We start from the raw sequence: 22,070 nt of genomic DNA, 5'->3' as shown, positions 1-22,070 counted from the left end.
AATAGTGATACTGTAGTAAAACAAAATAAAAGCACCAACTCACCCTCAAAGCTTTGTACATATAAGTAACACTTCTTTGTTAGGTCAGTGAGGATGCTTGGGTTCTATTGAAATATCGGGTCTACTAGTTTTTTATTGGGCTTTGACAAACTTTTGTAAAGAGGTAAATATTAATTTCTAAAGACCAGACGGTGAACTAGTCTAGAAATTCAGGTTAGAGTGGTGCTTGTTTCCTGCTTTCCCGTTAATTTAAAAAAACCTGTACATCTCAGTATGACTGAGTTTGGCTTGACATAGTTTGACTTCAAATGGGATCCTTTTTCACATAAAATGATTTGATAAATGACATATAGCTAATGAGTTACATTATAATGCAGGGGTCGGCAACCTGCGGCACGCGTGCCAAAGATAGCACACGAGCCGATTTCTGCTGGCACGCTGCTTCCAGCGGGGTCCTGGCTGCCGCCCCCTGCTCAGCCTGCTGCCGGCCTGGGTGAATGGAACCCTGGGCTGTCAGCAGGCTGAGCGGGGCTGGCAGGAGCTGGCGGCTGGAACCCCAGACTGGCGGTTGGCTGAGCCGCTCAGCCCGCCGCCAGTCTGGGGTTCTGTCCGCCGGTGTAGTGTATTAAATTTCTCCCCGTAGGAATGTGCTACTTGTGGAGCACCAGGACTGGCCGCCGTAAGTAGTACACGGTAAGTAGCACATTCCTAGGGGGAGAAATTTAGTACACTACACCGCGGTAGGGAAGGCTGTGCCTCCCCAAACAGCCAGCCCACTTCCCGGCCCCGACTGCCCCTCTCATAACCCCTGACCCATCCAACACCCCCTCCCCCACCGCTCCTTGTCCCCTGACTGCCGCCTCCAGAACCCTCCACCCATGCAGGCTCCCCTGCACCCTGTCCCCTGACTGCCCTGACCCCCTATCCACACCCCCGATCCCAAACAGGCTTCCCAGGACTCCCACGCCTATCCAACCACCCATGTTCCCCGTGCCCTTATGGCTGCCAGTCCTGATGCTCTGCGTGGCATGGTAAGTAGTATACCATAAGTAGCACATTCCTATAGGGAGCAATTTAATACACTACACCCGGCTCCGCTCAGCCTGCTGACGGTCTGTAATTCTCAAAATATGTTCTCGCACCCCTTATCAAAAATTACCCTACAATTAGCTTAAAAACTTGAAAACTTTAAAAACTTTGTATATTACGGTAATCGTTAAAATGTATAATGTTAATAAATACATAGGTTTGATTAAACAAAGTAGTTGTACTTATGTGCCTGTGCGTAATTTGTGTTTTCGATGATTTACCTTCTAAAAAAATCTTGCATGTCTCGCACTCCCAGAAAGTGCATCTCGGACCCCAGGTTAAGAACAATGGCAGTAAACTGATAAGAGCTGCATTTTAATGTAATTTTAAATGAAGCTTCTTAAACATTTTAAAACCCTTGTTGACTTTACATACAACAATAGTTTAGTTACATAATATAGACTTACAGATAGAGACCTTCAAAAAACGTTAAAATGTATTACTGGCACGCGAAACCTTAAATTAGAGTGAATAAATGAAGACTTGGCACACCACTTCTGAAAAGGTTGCCGACCCCTGTTATAATGAAACACCACATATGATCAAATTATAAAATATTACTAGCATTGTCTTTTAAAGATTCAAGCTTATCATAGAACATACCAAAACCATCACTGTTCTTAATAAAGTTTGTGCATAATAAAGATTCCATGCTTCAAATTTGAATGTAAACATTTGGAGATTTTCTGTATGTCTGTGTAATACTCTAGTCATGAAGATGATTAATTTGGCACTTCTGAAAATTATTTAATGTTGGTTAAAGATGTAATCTGAGCAAGTCGAACAGCTTCCTCTCCCTCCCCCCATACAACTACATGATGATGATGTATGCTAAGCAAGTTCAAAGGCTCCTGTTTGAAGTAATGCGTAATTAAACAGTTCTTGACATGCACGCTTACATAAAATGTTTCATCTACCCTTGGGTTAACCATTTTCTGTGTATGCGAGTGTAATGCATTTCCCCACTAGTTGTTTCCAAAGCCTTATGAAGATATGAAAAGCAAAATACCTTGTGTTTTGGGTCACTGATTTTCAATTTGAGTTTGTTCTGTTTGAAACTGTCCTACATTTTCAGAGTTATGTGTTTGTTTAAATCCTCTTATGACTCTAGAAAACTTAAGTTTTTAATGGCAGAGTATTTCAAAGATGGCATAATACAAACCATCTGCAACAATCATTTGTTTTATTGGTGTGTTTAAATCGAGTGGGCACCTTTTTGCATCAGCTTTTTTATTTTTACTGTAAAATAGAATAAATACATGATTATCTTAACATGCAAATCTAAATCTTTCCAATGTAATTTTTTTTATTTCTAGTGCCAAAAAAATCTGAATCTGCTGATGTGGAAGAATCCAAAATTGGAAATGAGAGTGACTTAGAAGAGTCATGTGTTGTACCCCATAGTCCTGTGTCTGTAGATAAAAGGCCCATACCAGTCAAGTCACCTAAGGTAGAGTATCCAGCTATTGAATTTCTCTTCTGAATAAAAGAGAACTATAGGAAAAAACGCTATAACAGTGAATAGCACGTTATCACAATCCAGTAATTCTGGCAGGCACATTTGGAATAAGTAATTGTCATCTTAATATCAAGTACAGAATGGCTACTTCATGTTTTAATTAAATTTGTAGTATAGTTTTAAAACAAGCTCGTATGCCATGAGCTCTCAATCGCCAAAGACAAGCTTCCTCCAACTTGTTATTTAAAAGAACGTTTAACCCCTTGACTTCACTTCAAAATAAATCAAGCTAGTTGCTTTGTCCCTTTGAGTTCCAAGGCATATGAAATGATGCCTAATATATCTGAGCATGGTTTTCATTACACCAATATATGAATCTTTTTCTTAGTTTGAAGTCTGATTTTAAAATATTTTTTAATTTGGATATTGGAGCATATACAATACTCTCAGCTTGTTTTCTTATGGAATTAATTTGCTTAATTTAATATTTTCCCCAATTAACAGGATAAATGGCAACCACTTCTGAGTACAGTTACAGGTGTTCACAAATATAAATGGCTGAAGCAAAATGTCCAAGGCTTGTATCCCCAGTCCGCTCTCCTCAACACCATTGTTGAATTTGCACTGAAAGAAGAGCCAGTAGATGTAGAAAAGATGAGAAAATGTTTATTGAAACAGGTAAAATGAGTAAAAATGGGTTTTCATGCTTAAGCAATTACACAAACATTTATTGATTTGTTGATTGATTTTATTGATTGCAGTTAGAAAGAGCAGAAGTTCGTCTGGAGGGGATAGATACAATTCTGAAACTGGCAACTAAAAGCTTCTTACTCCCATCTGTGCAATATGCTATGTTCTGTGGATGGCAGAGGCTTATTCCAGAGGGGATCAATATAGGGTAAACAGGCTTTTTCACTTTTAATATGTTTCTGACTGGGGACGGGGAGAGAGACAGTAAAATATCTTTTTTTTTTTCTCCCCCTTTCTTAAATAAAGGGAACCGCTCACAGACTGTTTGAAGGATGTTGATCTCATCCCACCATTTAATAGAATGCTGCTGGAAGTAACTTTTGGAAAGTTGTATGCATGGGCTATTCAAAATGTCCGAAACATCTTGTTGGATGCTAATGTCAGATTTAAAGAACTAGGTGAGCTTTAGTCTTAGCCTTAGTCTTCTGTTGTTGAATCAAAAAACTCTGGTTTAAATATAATTGATTTCATGTACTAGCTGAACAGCACATTTTAATGTCTTACTCTTTCTTCATGCTGCTGAGTATTTGTATAGAAGTGTGTCCTTTTTCTCTTCCTCTCTTCCTCTCTCCCTCCTCCCGCCCCAAATTAAGCTGAGTTTCCAATATTTAGGACGATGTTCTTGGTTTCCTGATAGGTTACAGAACTTAAATAACCAGTCACTACTCTATATATCTTGGAACTTCCATTTTGGGGGTTCCTTAAGCCAAGGGTAAAGTATGATTATTTTAAACTGTTCACATTTGTAATCTATTTAACTGTAGCTCTTATGCATTAATTTGCTCTGCATTATATATATTTACTTAAAGGTATACTAATTCTGAACTAGGTATCCAACCTGTTCCTCTGCAAACCATTACTAATGAGAATGCTGCCGGCCCAAGTCTTGGGACCATTCCACAAGCACGTTTTCTATTGGTCATGCTCAACATGCTGACCCTACAGCATGGTGCCAACACCTTGAACCTCCTTCTCAACTCTGGCATGCTAGCATTGACGCAAACCACACTGCGGCTAATAGGTATGAAATCTTCCAGTTTTTTGTTTGTAAGAATATATATGTTTTGACTTCCACTGCATTGTAAGTGGAAGGATAGCTTCACTGGTTAAGAACTGATGATCTGAGCCAGTTTTTACAGACTATTGCCCAATCTGTAAAAACATGTGCCAGTGAAGTGGAGGGGGAGGTGGAAAACTTAGATTGACATATGCTCTTTATCTCAGCTGTAACTTGATGAGCATTATGAATCCTCTATCTTTGACCGTTCTTGTTACAGTCTGTGTGAGCTATGTTAGGTGCTTTAACAACTCCCGCTATATTGTTTCATTCAGTTTGTTGCTGTGGGAGCTTCCCCTCTATACACAGAGATTGGAGGTAGTTTTAGCATTCATTCACTTGATTCTTCATAAGAACTTCTGCAGAGTTAGGTATATAATAGTTGAAGCTATTCTGCTTTGGTTTCTTCTCCCCCTCTCCCCCCAAACGATAGCAAACAGTTATTCTGGCAAGTTTATTTAAACCTTTCAGGTCCTTGTAAAACTACATGGACAGCAAAGGAAGAAAAACAATGTTTCTGGAGCACTCCTTTCCTTGCAGTCACTGCCCCCACTACTGTTGAAAAGCCAAAAAAAAAAAAAAGCATCCTTCTAAATATAAGAGGTATTTCATTTGAAGTACTGCTTCAGCAGTCTCCAGTGGTGGAATTATGCCATTTCTATTCATAGTCTGTAGGTACTCATTTTGTTACACTGAGAGCTGGGAAGGAAGGCCTCTCCAAAGCAGGCCTCTTCAATAGAAAGTAAAGCAGAACAGAAAATCATACTGTTCACCTTTCATTCTTCACAGATGATTAACACAGTCAAATATTGGCAGCAAAAGCTTGCCTCCTTTTAAGATCACCCACTGGGGAAAAACTTCATATTTCTTGTAAGGCTAAACATCTGCCATTTTGAGAGACATTTTCAATTAATTGGGGAAAGAAGTGACTGTCTCTCCTGAAAGGAGCTTGCAGAGCTGTATCTCAAGGTACTTTCTTTTCTGCTCCCAGCATCCCAGTTACCTGTGGATGAACAGAATGAGGGCTTATCTTGGTGAATATATTGCTCCTCAAAGAAGTTTTCTTTCTTCAGTGTATGAAGACCTATAAATGGTTGTATTTCTTCCACCAGTGCTCCCACTATGGAAGAACAACTCAAGCTGAGGAATTAAATATTAGACATCCATGGAAAATTTCCTCCTTTCCAAAGTGCAGAAAAATTAACACTACTTGTATGGATTAAGAGCAGGAAGAAAAGGAAAAAATATTTCCTAATTCTCCTTTTATGGACATTCTAGCACTTTCCTCTGAAGTGTCTGACGTTGGCTATTGTGACCTGAGTCAAGCTACCAGAATAGATGTAAACATAGGAATTGCCATACCAGATTAGACCAATGGTATAACATATAGACAGACTACTGAAGGTGTAGAATCAGATTTGAATGGGGAAAAGTCCTGGCAAGGACAAAAGTAAACTGGTAAACAAAAGAACTTTATACTGAATCAAGGCTCTAAAGCCTATATAAATGTGGCTTCACTAGCTAATTATGGAGTTTCTATTGAGTTCTGTTTTGGGGTCTGTTCCCCAAATGATTCAGTAGACTGGGAAATTGAATGCATGGTGAGATGAGAGTATGAAGTTTCTCTGGTTTGCCTATTAGTCTCACTGGGCAGCCATGTCATGGTGGTGTGAGACTTCGGGAATACTGACGCACATACCTATGAGGATATTATTTGATTCTTCTTTGTTTTGTTCAACACTAAATCTTCCATAGCTAGATGTCTTAGATTCTATACCACATAAGCTTATTTACTTTTGGTAAATAGTACCTGAAGACATAGAGGCTTACTCAACTAAATAAAGTTCACTCTCTTCATATGAAGAATTCTGTAAGGCAGTAATTTGGCCCTCAGCTTTCACCTTTCTCAAGCACTGCAAGCTGGAACTGCATGTGCCTGAGGATTCGTCCTTTGAGGAAGGCGTGCCCCAGTCAGTAGTATAAAAAAAACCTTAGTACTCTTCCTTGAGAAATGAAGATCACTCTTCTAGCCTAGTTTGTTTTACTTGTTTACTCCCCACGCTCCTTTTGTGTTTGTTTTTCACTGTTTGCTACTTCTCTGAGGTGATGGACTGAATAAGGTAACAAGACAAAGAATGGAACACTTGTTACCCACTGACGTTTTCCCCCCGTCAAGCTGGACCTGTCCATACTTCCAAGGATAAGAATCTGTTTCCTATTTAGGGGAGTGTGCATAGTTTAATTGTTGTTTCATATTAGGGTTTTGTACTGCAGCCCATCATTGTGGTATCCAAATGGTTTCCCTACAAAATAGATTGGCAGTAGTAGGGTTCTCAGTGGGCTTCACAGACTCTCGCTTTTCTTCCTTTTTTAATGTTTGTGTCATCACTTGTTCTTTTGTTATGACACTCCCTGGTTGAGGAGTTAAGTAGGCAGAGCTTGAGCTCAGAGCACTTGAACTTCTGGTCTCAATAAAGTGATGGTTTGTGGGGAGAAAGTTTAAATAAATAAAATTGCTTAGAGTTTTGTCTACAAATGGTAAACTTAAGGTATTGAAGGGCTTTCACTCACTTCCACCAAATGACAGCCAGGTTTTATGTCCTGTTGCATTCATTTCTTCTCAGATAAGTACTGAAATGAAAGAGTTTGGGAATGTGAACCCTTAAATGTATAGGTTCTTTTTTCACTCGAATGATCCAAATTCCCTTTCTTCTTCATGACTGCTACATTTGCTTTATATGAAGGCTAAATACTACCTGCTCTTTTCTCCTCCTCCCCACTTCCCATGAAGTTCCCCTTAGCTGTGCTTCCAGCTCTGTTCACTAGGAGTGAGACTAGTTTTCTTCGAATTTTTTTCACATGATTATAGCTGAACTTCTAGACAAGCATGTACAGATTTCTGCTTTCATGTAGCTATATTACTCAGCAACGTATTTGCTTGATCGTATCCTTACCAAAAGGTCTGCAACTATTTTCTAGTCCTTTCACTAGATAAAAAATAGTGGTAAAACCCTATTTAACACTTTCTGCCACTAGACCTGCTTGGATGCTGGACTAAATCACCCTAATATCTTTTCCATTAGTCTGTATTATTTTGAACAAAGATAATATATGTTGTTATAATGCCTTTATTTTCAAAAACATAATTTCATAGTCTCTAAAAGCTGGAATTGACTGCATCACTAGTTAATGCCTGTCTTCTGAATACTAACTTCTCATTTTAAGTATTAATATAAGTACTGTATGTTGTAAAAGGTTTTTAATTGGTGCGATAAAGGTCATGTCTTAAGTTTCAAGCTGTCTTTGTTTCTTATGAATGTTTCCTATAGGGCCTAGTTCTGACAATGTTGAAGAAGATATGATTGCCGCTTCTCGGGGAGCTTCTGCCACAGTTTTGGAAGAGTCAAGGAAGGAAACCACACCAGTTCAGCTCCCTGTGTCTGGGCCAGAGCTGGCAGCCATGATGAAAATTGGAACCAGGGTGATGAGAGGGGTGGACTGGAAATGGGGTGATCAGGTACAAAATTGTGTTCCACTTTTGTTTTGTAATATGTCTGATGAATCTACTGACAGTATTAATGGACTCGTAATGTGAATTATATCATTTTCAGGCTTTTAGGTAACAAAAAGACAAATATTTAGCACGACACTAGCTCTCATTTCTATTTGTAGAGTAAATTCTTTTTCACTGAAACGTTTCTATATTAAATCACCATTTAAAAGGAAGCAGGATCAATTGTGCTTGGGTGCAGCATCGTGGAAGCTCCCTGGTGTGAGGAACTTGTACAATGTGTGAAAAATGTTGCAATGTGATTTTTTTTTAAGTAGCTATATTCCTCATCGCTGATTGCCATCTGAATTAAAAATCATTCTAATCTGAAAATGTTTAAAATGAAACTTCTATCATATGAAAGTGAAAAAACATCTTACGAGTTTTGAGAAAATACTGTGGATTATTTTGTTTTACTCTGCATGCGCACACAAATTGGGTGGAAAATTAGTGAGAAATTGTATAACTGAGTCATCCCATTATTGGCATAGATTTGAGTTGTTGGTTGACTGAGCTTCTGTGTTCTCTCAGGATGGGCCCCCTCCAGGTTTGGGTCGTGTGATTGGAGAACTGGGAGAGGATGGCTGGATTAGGGTTCAGTGGGACACTGGCAGTACAAATTCTTACAGGATGGGGAAGGAGGGAAAATATGACCTCAAACTGGCTGAGCCACCACCTGCAGCTCAACCCACAACAGAAGACTCTGATACAGAGGATGATTCTGGTAAGAAAAAGTACTTTGTTAAAATGGAGGCAGACTTCTTTCTGAATCTTCAGTGTTAGGACTTTGTAAGATCAGCAAAACTCATTTCACAACAGGGAAAAAAAATATCCAAAAAGCTTTTTCTTTACTTACCTGGCATAAATTTATATGTGGCTGATGTTCCTCTTCAACATAGAAAAGCTATTTTGAAGGGATAGGAAGGTCATGTGTCTGCTGATCATGCATTTGGGAAGGAGGGGTATACTTTCCAACTGCTGTGATTTCAGTGCTGTATCATAGCAGGCACATCTGGATATGATAGTGCTAATTTTAATGTCAGAATTATAATAAATATTCCTAGGACATGTGTTTGTCTCACATCTTGTCTTTCTCTCTTTTTGAAGTGTTGGTTTTCATGGGAAAAATGGTGTGGTGGGAAGAGCTTGGAAACATCCACAAGAACTACATGATGACTTGCAATTTATACCGTGGTGTTTGAACTGTAGGATGCTTTCTATGATAGAGTTATAAAAATCATACTACTTCAAGTAGTGTCCCAGTGGGTGCTCCACGTCAGGTGTGCGTGTCTCTCTCAAGCCCTTCAACAGAGCTTTTATGCTAGCAGTGCTTGTTTTGCCTGTTCACGTGCCCTGTGCCTCCATGTACTGGACACTGAGGCCATATAGGGTTGCATGGGCGAACCAATGTCAGTTCCTTCTCTACTGCCTTGGCATGAGGCAGAGCTCTAGCATGCTGCCTTGAGTGTGCCTCGTCTATTTTGTATTCTTGTTGTTGTTGTTTAAGATTACTTAGTATAGTTTATCGTTAGTAGTAGTTATAGTTAGTTAGTAACTTTTAGTAATGAGAGAATAGTTCCCCCCCCTCCTCTCTTTCTCCTTGGGGAGCCTTGTCTTCCTGGCAGGGTGTACCTGGTTTGCCAGGCTACAAAAGCTGCCTTTCCTGCCGAGAGGCTATACCTGTGATCGGCAGCCACTCGGGGAATTGATTTAAGTTATGCAACTTCAGCTATGTGAATAACGTTGTTATATCAATAAAATAAAAACCAGCAGGATCTCATGAAAGGGGAAAAGGCAAAATGCCACATTTATTGTGAATACAGAAAGAATCATAGTAAGCAGTTAGTTATAGCTATAACATTCCATTCAATTTTATATTTATTCACACATTCATTCATACACACACAGGTTCTACAAGGTTGTTAACATAGTTACCAGCCTTAGAGTTGCTCATGCCAAGCCACTGGCCAGGTGGCCTGGACACGAGGAGGGAGCAGGGCCTTGTCAGATGCACATCTGACGCTCCTGGAAGTTGGTTTGCAGAATCAGACCCCAAGTTCAGTTTCTAGAGTCCATTTTTATAGGAATTTATTCCTATGCCAGTCTGTGGGAATTACTTCATTATGCTGTTGCTGAATCAATCAGCAGATGTCACATTCCTGACGGCTCCGTATTGTTCTTCGGTTCTCCCATCCTTGAAGCTGTTAGGTGGATTCCAGTCTGCCCTCCAGGGGTCCTCTGGTTGTTTCCACTTGACGCCTTCTTCAGCTGATGGACACTGGATTCTTAGGCTGGCACCTCCGTGATCATTCAGTTGTTATCCATACCAAGCATCCATCCACATACATCCTCTATCTCTATTTTAATCACAATTGTTAACAAAGCGAGATAAATACAACAAAAGGGCGGGGAGTCTCTGTGTGCTGTTTCTGTTGGTACAAAGTATTGCTCTGAGAACAGACTCTGTCTTAGGATGTACTAACACAATTAGCAGCTTGAAAGTGTCACACAGAGAGGGAGAGAAACAGTACCAAAAACCAAGAGACCTCTTAATTAGTAATACCCTGGAATTTAAACTATGGGGAATCAAACTCATTTGTGATTTTAATACAAAACTTCTTTAATATGATCCAACGTAGCTGAAGTCGACGTACTTAGATCGACTTACTGTGGTGTCTTCGCTGCCGTGAGTCGACTGCCGCCGCTTCCCCATCGACTCTGCCTGCGCCTCTTGTGGTGCTGGAGTATAGGAGTCGATGGTAGAGCGCTCGGGGGATCGATTTATCGCATTGCTGCCCGCTGATCCGGCGGGTAGTGAAGACATACCCTAGGTGTGTTGGTTGCTTGGGGGAGTCTCATGTCTCCCAGAGGTGCAGTTTCTGCCTAGCCCTCAAGTCTAGGGCAAGGAAAAACAGGGAGATTAAGTTCAGACTGTTAAGGATGGAGCGCTCACTTCAACAAATATCTGAGTCAGGTCAGAGGGGCACCCCAACCCCTGGAATATCTGTCTCTGGACAGATGCATTCCCCTTTTGACCTTGGTGTAGGCTTCCCGTAAGAAGGGGAGATTGTTGAAAGCTTCTGAGAAGGCTCCCAAAAAGAGGAGTAAAGACTCCATCAGAAGGAGCCTGCTCTGAAAAAGCTTGGGTCCCCTGTCAGATCTGTGGTCTCCGAAGCTTCAACCTCTTGGCTAGGTACTGTGGGGTCAAAGGACTCCCCTTCTGGTACTGGCAGAACTGGAAAGCCCCAGAACTCAAGACAGAGACATGGCACTGACAGGGCTTCATTACCTTCTAGCAGGGACAGCATAAGCACCTGGGTCTGGTAATGTTGGGCTCAGTCCCACGGTTGGCACCTACCCAGTTGGCACCCTTGTTACTGAGCAAGAAATGGCAGCAGGCTCCATCAATGCCCACATCGGTATGCCCGTCAGCAGTGGTACTATCCGCTTCAGCCACCACATCGGTACCGATTCCTTACTTGGTACGGCAAGAATTTAGCAATGCAAGTAATAGATGAGCTGCAATCCCTGCTCCTCATAGGTAACGAGCATCTTCCTTTCCCAAGTACTGCATGACTCTTTGCCTTTTTCTGTTGGGGCCTCAGCATTTTTATTGAGGAGGATGAAGGGGACTTCAAGGGTTCCCCTACGTATCCTGTCAGGAACCCATTGTTTGACAGTCACAGGGAAGGTTGTGACCATCATCAAAGACGGTGGAACCAATTCTGCATGCCACTCCCACGCCTGTATGGAGTCCCCCCAGTGGGCTATATTGGGATCCCCCGCCTGCTTACTGATAGCAGCTCTCCAGACCATTAGTACTGTCTCGGAGGGAGACTAGGCTTATTCAGTCCTATACTCTCCAACCACACCCCTCATCCCCCACACAGGAGGAGACATTTGAGGAACAGGAATCCAGGGTGGCTAAAGAGGCTACCCCTCAAAAACGCATTTAATCCTTATCTTCAACCAAAGCAGTTATGCCTCCACCACCTTACATGGCTGCTGATTTCCAGAAATTTAAAGACCTAATAAGTTGGGTAACTGACTCTCTTCAGATTCCACTCGAAGAGGTCAGGGATTCACATCACAAACTGCAGGATATTCTTCAGTCAGCAATGCCCTCCAGGATGGCGTTACCCATCAACAGGGTGCTCCTGGATCCAGCTAAGACTGTCTGACAAACACCTGCTACTATTCTACCAATGTGTAAAATGGAAGATAAAAAGTATTGTGTTCCCCCGGAGGACTCTGATATCTTGTTCTCCCTCCCCCGACCCTGGCAGTGGATGCAATAAAAGAGCAGGGTAGGCAGCACTTCTCAAGTTCTGCTCCACGTGACAAGGACCGTAAGAGACTGGATCTATTTGGTCAGAAGTTCAATTAATCAGCAATTCTGCAGTTCAGAATTCAGAACTATCAGGCAGTAATGGTCAAATACAGTTTCGTGAACTATAATAGACTGATGGCCTTTATTGAACACCTGCCACCAGGACCATAAGGAACAATTCTAGTTCAACATTTCAGAGGGCCAATTATTGGCCAGGACCACTCTTCAAGCATCCATGGCAGTATTTATGTGCAGGGCATCATGGCTCTAGCTCCTGGTGTTTCAGTGAGAAATACAGAACACTGCTGAGGACTTCCCCTTCCATGGTTGTAGGCTTTTCTTGGAGACCACAGATGGAGGACACTGAAGGACTCTAGAGCCACTTTACATTCCATGGGCATTTATACACCTACAGATAACTGTTTAGTAGGTGACAAACTGCCCAGAGATCACCTCCTGCTCAGTTCTCTGGATTCCATAGATCCACTGAGCTTCCACAGGAAACGACACATTTCAGAGAAAGTGGGCCACCCACCCTTTTTTCACAACCACCCAACCATCTTCTGTGCAACAGTTTTGACGGGGTCGGTCGGGGGTTCAAATCCTCCCCCAGTGTCTACTTTTATAGCTGTGTTTGTTTGCCCACCACCCTCCCTTTGGAGATGCCTTTCCTATTTCCAACATGCCTAGAGGCGGATTACTATGGACAAGTGAGTCATAGTGGTCATAACATCCATTTTACATCCTTCCCTGCCTTCCACCCTTCCTTTTCCCCATCCCTCTTCAGGGACCGCGCTCATGAGCTTGTGTTGAGAGAGGAGGTGATCTTTTTCCTCTAGTTAGGAGCAATAGTCTCCTCCTCTTCACATGGGCAAGGGGTTTTACTCAAAGTATTTCCTTGTACCAAAGAAGGATGGAGGGTAGAGACTGATATTAGATCTAAGACTTCTAAACAAGTTTATAAAGCCTTACAATTTCAGGATGGTGAGTTCTTTCACTGGAGAAGGGGATTGATTTTCAGTCCTTGACCTACAAAATGCATATTTTCATATCCCAATATACCCTTTGCACAGGATAGATCTGTGATTCTCTGTAGGGCAGGATCAGTTTCAATACCAAGTGCTCCCCCTTTATCTTTCCTTAGCCCCAAGGGTGTTCTCCAAGGTCCTGGCAGTAGCAGTGGTGATCCTGGTCTTCCATTACCTTGTTGACTGGCTACTCAAGGACCATTTTTATGAAGCAGTGTTATCTTCCACCCAGATGGCCCTTGCTCTTCTAGGAGTTGTCTTCAGCTAAATCCACATTAACCCCATAATTAAGATACAGTTTATAGGGGCTTCCCTGGCTGCTGACGAGTTCAAAGCCTGCCTTCCCTTAGATAGGTTCATAACCAAGTCAAGTTTGGTACGGACAATCAGTGGAATCCTTGCACCACTATAAGGAACTGTCTTCAGCTCTGGGGACACATGGCAACTTGCACTTTTGTGACTGATTTTGCAAGGTTATGTCTCACTATTTTCAAGGTTGGCTCAGAATGTCCTATTCTTCAGTAAGACACACGTTGGACAAACAGGTGACAGTTCCTATTCAAGTGAGGAACTCCCTGGATTGGTGGGGAGATCAACTCAATGTCTGTGAGAGTCTTCCTTTCTGTTGCCCTGCTCCATCACTAACTTTAACAACAGATGCAACATTGTGAGGATGGGGAGCTCATCTCAATGCTTTCACAGCTCAGGGGAGATGGGCAACTCAGAAACAAATCTCCACATCAATTTGTTGGAGTTCAGGATTGTCAGGAATGCCTGCTTCCATTTTCTGTTTATCTCCTCTCACAGGAAGTGGGTTGCACAGTTCATCCTCCTCCTCAAGGGGTGACAGCACATTTTACCAGGTCACAAGCAACATACATGGCATTGCTTTAGAAAGTACTAGTGTCTGATATATGTAGGGCTACTATATGGGTTTCCATACATGCATTTTCAAAGCACTACGCTTTAAGCCATGCTGTCAGATCTGATGTGGCAGTTTGTACTGCAGTACTGTCTTCAGTTCTGGACTCTGTTCCAATGCTCCCTCCTTCCCCTGAGGAAACTGCTCAGAAGTCACCTGAAATGGAGCATCCATAGAGACAGTACTTGAAGAAGAAGAGGTTACTCACTTTGTATAGTAACTTCAGTTCTTTGAGATATGTACCCTTGTGGGTGCTTTACTGCTCTCCCAATCTTTCCTTCTCTTCAGACTGTTCTCTGTGGAGACATTCGAGTGGAGAAGGGACTGGGGGAGGTTTGCCTGCACGTTTTTGTATAGCCTCAGTGTCCAGTGTGAGGAGGCATATAGGGCACGTGTGCGGGCCAGACTGGTACTACTAGTGGAAAATCTCTAATAAAATGTTTGAGAGTTGCATGTGCACCTGAAGTAAAGCACCCATAGGGACATACATCTCAAAGAACTGCTGTTCTTTTGCCTTTTTCAGAACATTTTGTTTACTGTGTTAGCTTGTTACTAAAGTAATTCTGTATCTTTTGTCTCTTGCTTCAGAGGGAGAACAAGCTGAAAGGAATCTTCACCCCACTTCCACGATGCTGATGAGTACCGTGAACCTGTTACAGACGCTTTCTCTCTCTGCTGGAGTCCATGCTGAAGTTATGCAGAATGAAGCAACCAGAACTTTGTGTGGATTGCTTCGCATGTTGGTGGAGAGTGGAACGATAGATAAATCAAGTATGTGTTACATGGCATAGTCTGACCAAAGAAACCCATCAGCTTTCAGGCGGTATATCTTGCCTCATTTTGCAGTAATTCCTTTATTTAATTCCTAGTCTTTTAAGGTCAAAGTTCAGTAACATTTAGACCTTCTCAAAGCATCAATTTTACATATTTGTGGAAACATCACAAATTGTTATGTGGATAGAATACGCATTTCTCTATTAGTGCTGGTGTGCTGCACACTATACAAAGCCCAGACAATCCAACCGGTAAATGGCTTCCATTATAAGGAATCTTAAGTCAAAAAGGACTTTTCAGGTTAGGAAGGACAGCATGACTTTATAATTAGGCGAATCATAAATTTGATGATATACATCATCTTTATAATACTAGTAACTTTAAGCAAATTTTCCAAAATGGACAGAATTGTAAGGTAGTGTAGTCAGTGTGTGGGTGAGAATTTGCTTGCGAGAGAGATTCTCTTTCCTGGAGTATGCCAGAAATTAATTCTTAATGGACTTCAACTAAACTGGAAGTCAGTTAATTAACTTTATATTTAGGGGCAATTTTGTAGCAGAGCTTTAAGATCTGTCTAACAAAGTGGATCACTTTGAGAAATTGTGGTTCAGTTGGCTGAAAAGTCAATGTTCATGTATTTTTATTTCCAGCTTCGTTGCCAAATAAGTTGGTTTATAAAGAGCAGCATAGAAGCTGGTGCACATTAGGATTCATTCGAAGTATAGCACTCATGCCTCAGATGTGCAGCACGCTTAGCACATCTCAGTGGATAACTTTGCTAATGAAAATTGTGGAGGGGCATGAATCTTTCACTGCTGCATCACTACAGAGACAGGTAATGTGTTTCTAGATCATTTTCATATGCAATGAATTTGGCATTTTTTGTCTTGTTACAGTACAATTTAAAAAGTGAACAGTTTTGAAGGTGCCTTTTATTTTCTTGAGTTGTAGGAAAGGTAATATCAGAATGTTCTTGCTTTAAAAATCCTCCTGCAAGTTAACACTGCACAGCAAGGTTATGTAAAATGTTGTTCAATGCAAGAGAGAGAGTTGGTTGGCACCTGTGGGTGGACCTAATAGTAAAGGTTGCTAGGGAGGTGAACTGGCTATGCACACAGTCTCTATAACCACAACAGACAATTAAAGAAAAATGAACAAACTCAGACTATTTTAAATAAAATAACCAAATCGCTTAGCTTGCCTGTCCTTTTTTATTGGCATGCTATATCTTTGCATTCAAGTTAGTGATAAAGAGTGAGTGATCTAAAACTGCCTACAGGAAGGGGTTACCAGTCAGAACTGTACACTGATGTGTCATATTTATCGCCTGTGTAGCTTTTCCATTATAAATAAATTTCTTCTGTACACAAGATTTGAACGTATAATTCTCCATTAATGGTGCTTTTCTGTTGCTTGCATCTTCTCAAAGGTAGCCCTGCCAATTAACTTAGGGCAGGAATATACAAACGTGATCCTGATCTCTTCCTCAATCTGATACATTTAGGTTGTGACTTTCTTTCAGTATGTACCAGAGGCTGTTCACTCATGCAGGATCTAAGTTGTGTTCTCACCCTTATGAGATTCTCTGTATTCAGCCAGCTAAACATAGTGGTATTTCATCTCTGCTACTTTACTCTTACCCTAATTTTGAAGCCAATTTTGGGACAGCAGAGAGCATTTCTTCCTTCTCTCCAAGGGGTTAGGACAAAAATGGGTGTGCTTGCTTAGCATGATTGAACAAATGGAGCTTCAAAAAGCTGAAAGGAGCTCCATTTGTGAGGGGATCCTCTTGGGAGCTGCATAAAGAGAGCCTTCATGCATTGGCTCCGTGACTGCAGAAGACATTCTTCCAGGGAAAGGTGATCAGTGTGGATAGCTTGTGGTGGGCCACTGTTTTTATATGCATGATTCAAAACTTATCTAGAGACACCTCTGCGAGGGTGGATCAGTCTTCTCTTAGTGTCCAGGGCCCAGAAGACAAAGCTGTCCTTGTTGACTGGAGAATAGTCAAGATTAATAAGTAACCATCATACCTCCCCATCTGGCCCGGGATCATGGAGGGGGCTGGGAGAATGGTGACAAAACTCTGGAGTGCTGGACTCTGAAGACATATCTGTGCTGTCCTAGATGTATATTGCAAGAAAGATGCAACCTACTTGTATTGGACTTGGGGAGTTCGTTCCCAGAAAGAAAACCAGTTTTCCAGCTTACAGTGCAGATGCATATTTATTTGCTAAATTGAGAGACAGTGATACTAAGCGTTGGCTATATGCGAAAAGCTCCTCAAGCATTGTTCTGGCTGCTGTTTGCACTCTGATAACATTACCTCTTACGTTGTTAGGCTCCTGTGCCTTCACTGGAATAGAGTTAGGGTGTAAACTAATTCACCCAAAAGTGTGTATTAGTATGACTGCTGTCGGTTCTTATATTTGGAATCTAAAGCACATCTCTTTCCCCATCACTTTAATTCCTGTTCTGATACTTCTTTGTTTTTAAGTCTTATGAGGGTGATCTTACTTTTTGCCAATCTGTGTGTAGCTCTACGGAGGAGCCCTGTGTGCTTTGATGCTGGGCAGTGTTAAATTAGGATTGCCAGTTTTGATTGGACATATTCCTGGAGGTTTCATCCCATGGCAGTCTTTAATTAAAGATTAATCTTCAATTCCTGGAGTCTCCGGGACCATCCTGGAGGGTGGGCAACCCTATGTTAAATACAACTACTACTAGTATTAAATTAGCAGTTCCTCTTAATATTGATAAATGGGCAAACAAGCAAGAAAATAACTAGGTAGCTATGGACCGTTTAAGTTTTAGCAACCAAAATTGTAGGGAAGAGCACAAAAGATGGCTAATAGTTAAGTCTTTCATTTCCATATAGATATTTCTGATTCAAATTGTTTTAGAACCCTGATCCTATAGAACTTATTTGCTGAAATGACTTGAAATAAAATAACACTAATTCTAATCTACTTTTAGATCCTTGCTGTGCATTTATTAAAAGCGGTACTTCCATCCTGGGACAAAACTGAAAGATCAAGAGACATGAAATTTCTTGTGGAAAAACTATTTGGTTTCTTAGGCAGCCTACTTAGTACTTGCTCTTCAGATATCCCACTACTCAGAGGTAGAGCAATTTTTTCCTTAATGGTTTAATTTGTTTTTCCTATCTTAAATCAGCTGCTGAGATTCTGCTATTTCTTTTCAGAATCTACTCTGAGGAGGAGGAAGGCCAGACCTCAAGCATCTCTAACGGCAACTCACAGCAGTACTTTAGCAGAAGAGATAGTGGCACTGCTGAGGACACTCCATTCACTAAGCCAGTGGAATGGACTCATAAACAAGTACATCAACTCTCAACTAACCTCCATCACCCACATCTTTGCAGGAAAACAGTCAGAAGGGGTAGTTTCCACGTTTTAAAATTAGCTCATTTTTCTCTAGAAGTGTTAATTTTTAATGTTGTTAAAATAGTTTTAATATTTAAAATGTTAAAGCTTGATTTTTAAAACTATTCTATGTAAAATTATTTTTTGTATTGCAACTTTCAACTGGATTGATGACTATATAAATTATTTTTTTTAATGAAGTAGATAAAAGTACTAGTTTTCTCCCTACAGTTAACTTTACTATTCTTTATCAGGCTGTTTTAGAAGACTACTTCACTGATTCTGAGAATCCAGAGGTGGGAGGCTTAATGGCTGTACTAGCAGTGATTGGCGGAATAGACAGTCGCTTGAGATTGGGTGGACAAGTCGTTCATGATGAATTTGGAGAAGGCACAGTGACGCGCATCACACCAAAAGGAAAAATCACTGTTCAATTCTATGATATGCGAACATGTAGAGTGTGCCCCTTAAGTCAACTAAAACCGGTAAGTAAAACCGGTCTTTAATATTACAGAAAGTGTGAAAATTGTGTTTTTTGTGAAAAAAGAAACTTAGCTTGGCTTTGTTTTACAAAGGAGAAATAGGCTAGTCTGACCAAGAGTAGGATGTGTGGTATAAAAAATTATTTGTCCAGGGAATATACATCTGCTAGTCCCACAACTGTGCATTTCATGCTCATTTGCAAATCAAGGCAGTCTTCATGCATGTCTTTGCAGGGCTTTATCTTCATTAGAAAAAAATATATTAACTCAGTTTAGCTGTTTTCACTAGTTAAAAAGGTGTGCAAACTCAGGGTTAAATCCTAGTGAAGACAAGGCAGCTTGTAGCTTTCATGTTAATAAGCAAGTTGAGATAAAGACTAGGATACACCATAGTCTCATCTGCTAATTAGTGTGAAAACTAGAAACTGCCTTGTCTTCACTAGGATTTTGCCTTGCGTTAACACACCTTTTTTTTTTTTTTTTGCCTTGTGAAGTCACAGCATAAGAGGCTCCCGTGCACTTAAAGCCCTAGTCTGTTGCAGGGGTTGCAGCTGACACTCATGCTATCTGCTTTTCCTTTCTGCCGGTGATACTCAGATCCCTCTACTTATGACTACAGTCCTAGCAGCTCCTTTATTTTCTTAGTGTTTTTAGAGACCGAAGTTCTCTTCAATTGTTCCAGTTCAAGAGCAATTAAATAAACACTAGTTATCCTCTTAAAATATAAACAATCCATACGTTTTTATGAATTTCTAAAGATTTGAAAAATGCTTAACCTTTTGGTTCTTTTAGCTTCCAGTGGTGGCTTTTAATGTGAACAACTTGCCATTCACTGAACCCATGTTGTCTGTCTGGGCTCAGCTGGTAAACTTGGCCGGAAGTAAAATAGAAAAACACAGAATGAAGTCTCCCAACCAGGGTCTTTCAGGTACAGTTTCCTGTTTATCATACGTTAACCCTTCTCTGGAAAATATTGCTAACATTAAATAGATATTAGGAAGGTACAGAAGTTCTGTGGAAAGTTGTTTTCTACTTGGTCAGCATTGAGTAGGAAGTGATATATGAAGGCACATACCACCACTTACCCCAAAGTGGAGCAAGAGTCGTAGGAGAAGCACATGCAAGTACGCAAGGAAGTACATTGATGCACTGTACAGGGTATCCAGTTTATATCTTGGCTTGAAGAATGGCTGCCATCTATGATGTAAATGTAGTTTGAGGCTGGATTCTTTGTTGCATATTGAGTTGTCTGAAAATAGTTGATGCACCTGATATCTATCTAGTTTGCTCATACCTGTTGCATTTTAAGCAGTGTGCGTGACTTACTGCATGTCAAGCTGTGGTGTAAATCTACATGATAGCATGCCATTCACCAGCTGTGTGTGTGTGTCTATCCTGCTACTGTGCGCTAAAAGTTTCCTACTGCACATTGGCCGTACATCAGTGCATGGTTGCGGCGTCTACACAAAGTGTTGGTGCCCAATATGGTAGTGCACTGTAGAATAGCACCCCACATTGCCACCACTAACTGTTTGTCTAGACAGACCTTAAGTTCACGAAGTGCATGACAGCTGAGATGCACTGTCTTAGTATTGACATCTGGAGTAGGTCCAGTGTGGGTTTCTTATAATGAGGCACTTAAACTTTATATTTTAGTCCTATCACCTTGTTTGAGCTTACCATTCATAACTGTTGGTACTAAAAATGTATTTTTGTGATGGGATCATCAGATTGTAAAAATAAATGTTTGCCTTTGTTACTTTGAATGCTGTTGCTTTCTGGTTAATGGCCATTTTATGTTTTTGATAGGTCAAGTGGATTTGGATCTGCTGAGATGCCAACAGTTAAAACTGTACATATTGAAAGCAGGTCGAGCTCTGCTTTCTCACCAGGATAAATTAAGGCAGATCTTATCTCAACCAGCTGTACAAGAGGATGGATCGATTCCCACAGGTACAGCTTTTTATCGTAACAAGATGAATTAGTTGTCCTGTCAGCCACATGCTTTTCAATATTTAACCTCTTGTTGATTATTGGTCTTCAAAATAAAATGTCGTCTTCAATGTCCTCTCGAGTTTAAAATGTAACTAGTATGTATGGTTACGGGTTGTGTGATGACTTTATTCGGCAGCTATACCTGATGAGTATGTACCTTGCATGTTGTGGTCTGAGGATAGAACTCAGGCTTTTGACCTCAAAGACTCAGAGATGATAATTTAGAAACAGTTTTTGAAAATATTTACTGGTCCTGAAAGTGTTATCCTGTTGTTTTTAGATTAGGCAGGTAAAGATTTTGGACACTAAAGTGTTGATCACCTAACTTACGATTCTTACATATTGAATATGACTTTAATATTTTTGTTGTTTGAATACTAAATTTGTAAACACCTCTCAATGCTGCCCCAAAATTTAAATAAAACACATTTGTACCTCTTGTTATGGCTTCTTTTGTCATTTTCAAGGTGGTGATTGATGTCTTAAGCAGTTTCTCTTTCTACTTGAAGAGGAGCTACAAATGGTAGATTGAAATTAAGTGGAGAAAATAGTGATCTTGGGGGATGGTGAAGAAAAGGAAGTCTAATGTCTATTGCACTTTAATTTCTGCGGCTCTTGTTAAACATGTGGATGAGAACTGCTCAAGTCATCAACAGATGCCCCTTCTTAATTCACTGGGATATGGAACACAATGGAGAGGTATTACTCTAAAATTTTAAACTTACATATACAGTTGAACCTCAGAGTTATGAACACCAGAGTTACAAACTGACAGGTTAATCATATACTTCATTTGGAACCGGAAGTACACAATTAGGCAGCAGCAGTAACAACAACAACAACAACAAAAGCAAGTACAGTACAGTATTGTGTTAAATGTAAACTACTAAAAATAAGGTGGGGGGGAGTTTGTTCTTTTTTAAAAGAGATTTGACAAGGTAAGAACTTGTTTCTGTGCTTGTTCCATTCAAACTAAGGTGGTTAAAAGCAGCATTTTTCTTTTGCATAGTAAAATTTCAAAGCGATATTAAGTCAATGTTCAGTTGTAAACTTTTGAAAGAACAACCATAATGTTTTGTTCAGAGTTACGAACGTTTCAGAATTATGAACAATCTCCATTCCCGAGGTGTTTGTAACTGAGGTTCTGTATTTTGTGCAACTAAGGTTTTACAAATGTTAACATTCAGTAACAAATAAGAAATGAATATGTATCAATAAGTTAGGTAACCAGCTTTATCAAATAATTCT

At 40.5% G+C, this 22,070-nt stretch overlaps 1 protein-coding gene across 5 annotated transcripts in view; it reads left to right on the top strand.

Moving 5' to 3' along the window:
- Window positions 1-22,070, top strand: part of HERC2 (HECT and RLD domain containing E3 ubiquitin protein ligase 2) — a 206,705-nt gene that overhangs the window by 95,027 nt on the left and 89,608 nt on the right. For all 5 annotated transcript variants that reach the window (XM_043537697.1, XM_037898783.2, XM_037898775.2 and 2 more), the window contains exons 31-44: window positions 2,406-2,539; window positions 3,053-3,226; window positions 3,310-3,446; window positions 3,545-3,696; window positions 4,128-4,319; window positions 7,685-7,872; window positions 8,437-8,629; window positions 14,774-14,956; window positions 15,610-15,794; window positions 17,936-18,083; window positions 18,165-18,361; window positions 18,600-18,830; window positions 19,620-19,755; window positions 20,637-20,780. In XM_043537697.1, coding sequence (XP_043393632.1) covers window positions 2,406-2,539; window positions 3,053-3,226; window positions 3,310-3,446; window positions 3,545-3,696; window positions 4,128-4,319; window positions 7,685-7,872; window positions 8,437-8,629; window positions 14,774-14,956; window positions 15,610-15,794; window positions 17,936-18,083; window positions 18,165-18,361; window positions 18,600-18,830; window positions 19,620-19,755; window positions 20,637-20,780 — 2,394 coding nt within the window. The remainder of the gene's footprint in view (window positions 1-2,405; window positions 2,540-3,052; window positions 3,227-3,309; window positions 3,447-3,544; window positions 3,697-4,127; window positions 4,320-7,684; window positions 7,873-8,436; window positions 8,630-14,773; window positions 14,957-15,609; window positions 15,795-17,935; window positions 18,084-18,164; window positions 18,362-18,599; window positions 18,831-19,619; window positions 19,756-20,636; window positions 20,781-22,070) is intronic.

The sequence above is a fragment of the Chelonia mydas genome, chromosome 1 (genome assembly GCF_015237465.2).
Source record: "Chelonia mydas isolate rCheMyd1 chromosome 1, rCheMyd1.pri.v2, whole genome shotgun sequence".
Lineage (NCBI taxonomy): Eukaryota > Metazoa > Chordata > Testudines > Cheloniidae > Chelonia > Chelonia mydas.
Note: the sequence above shows the minus strand (reverse complement) of the source record. Positions and strands in the feature narration are given on the sequence as shown.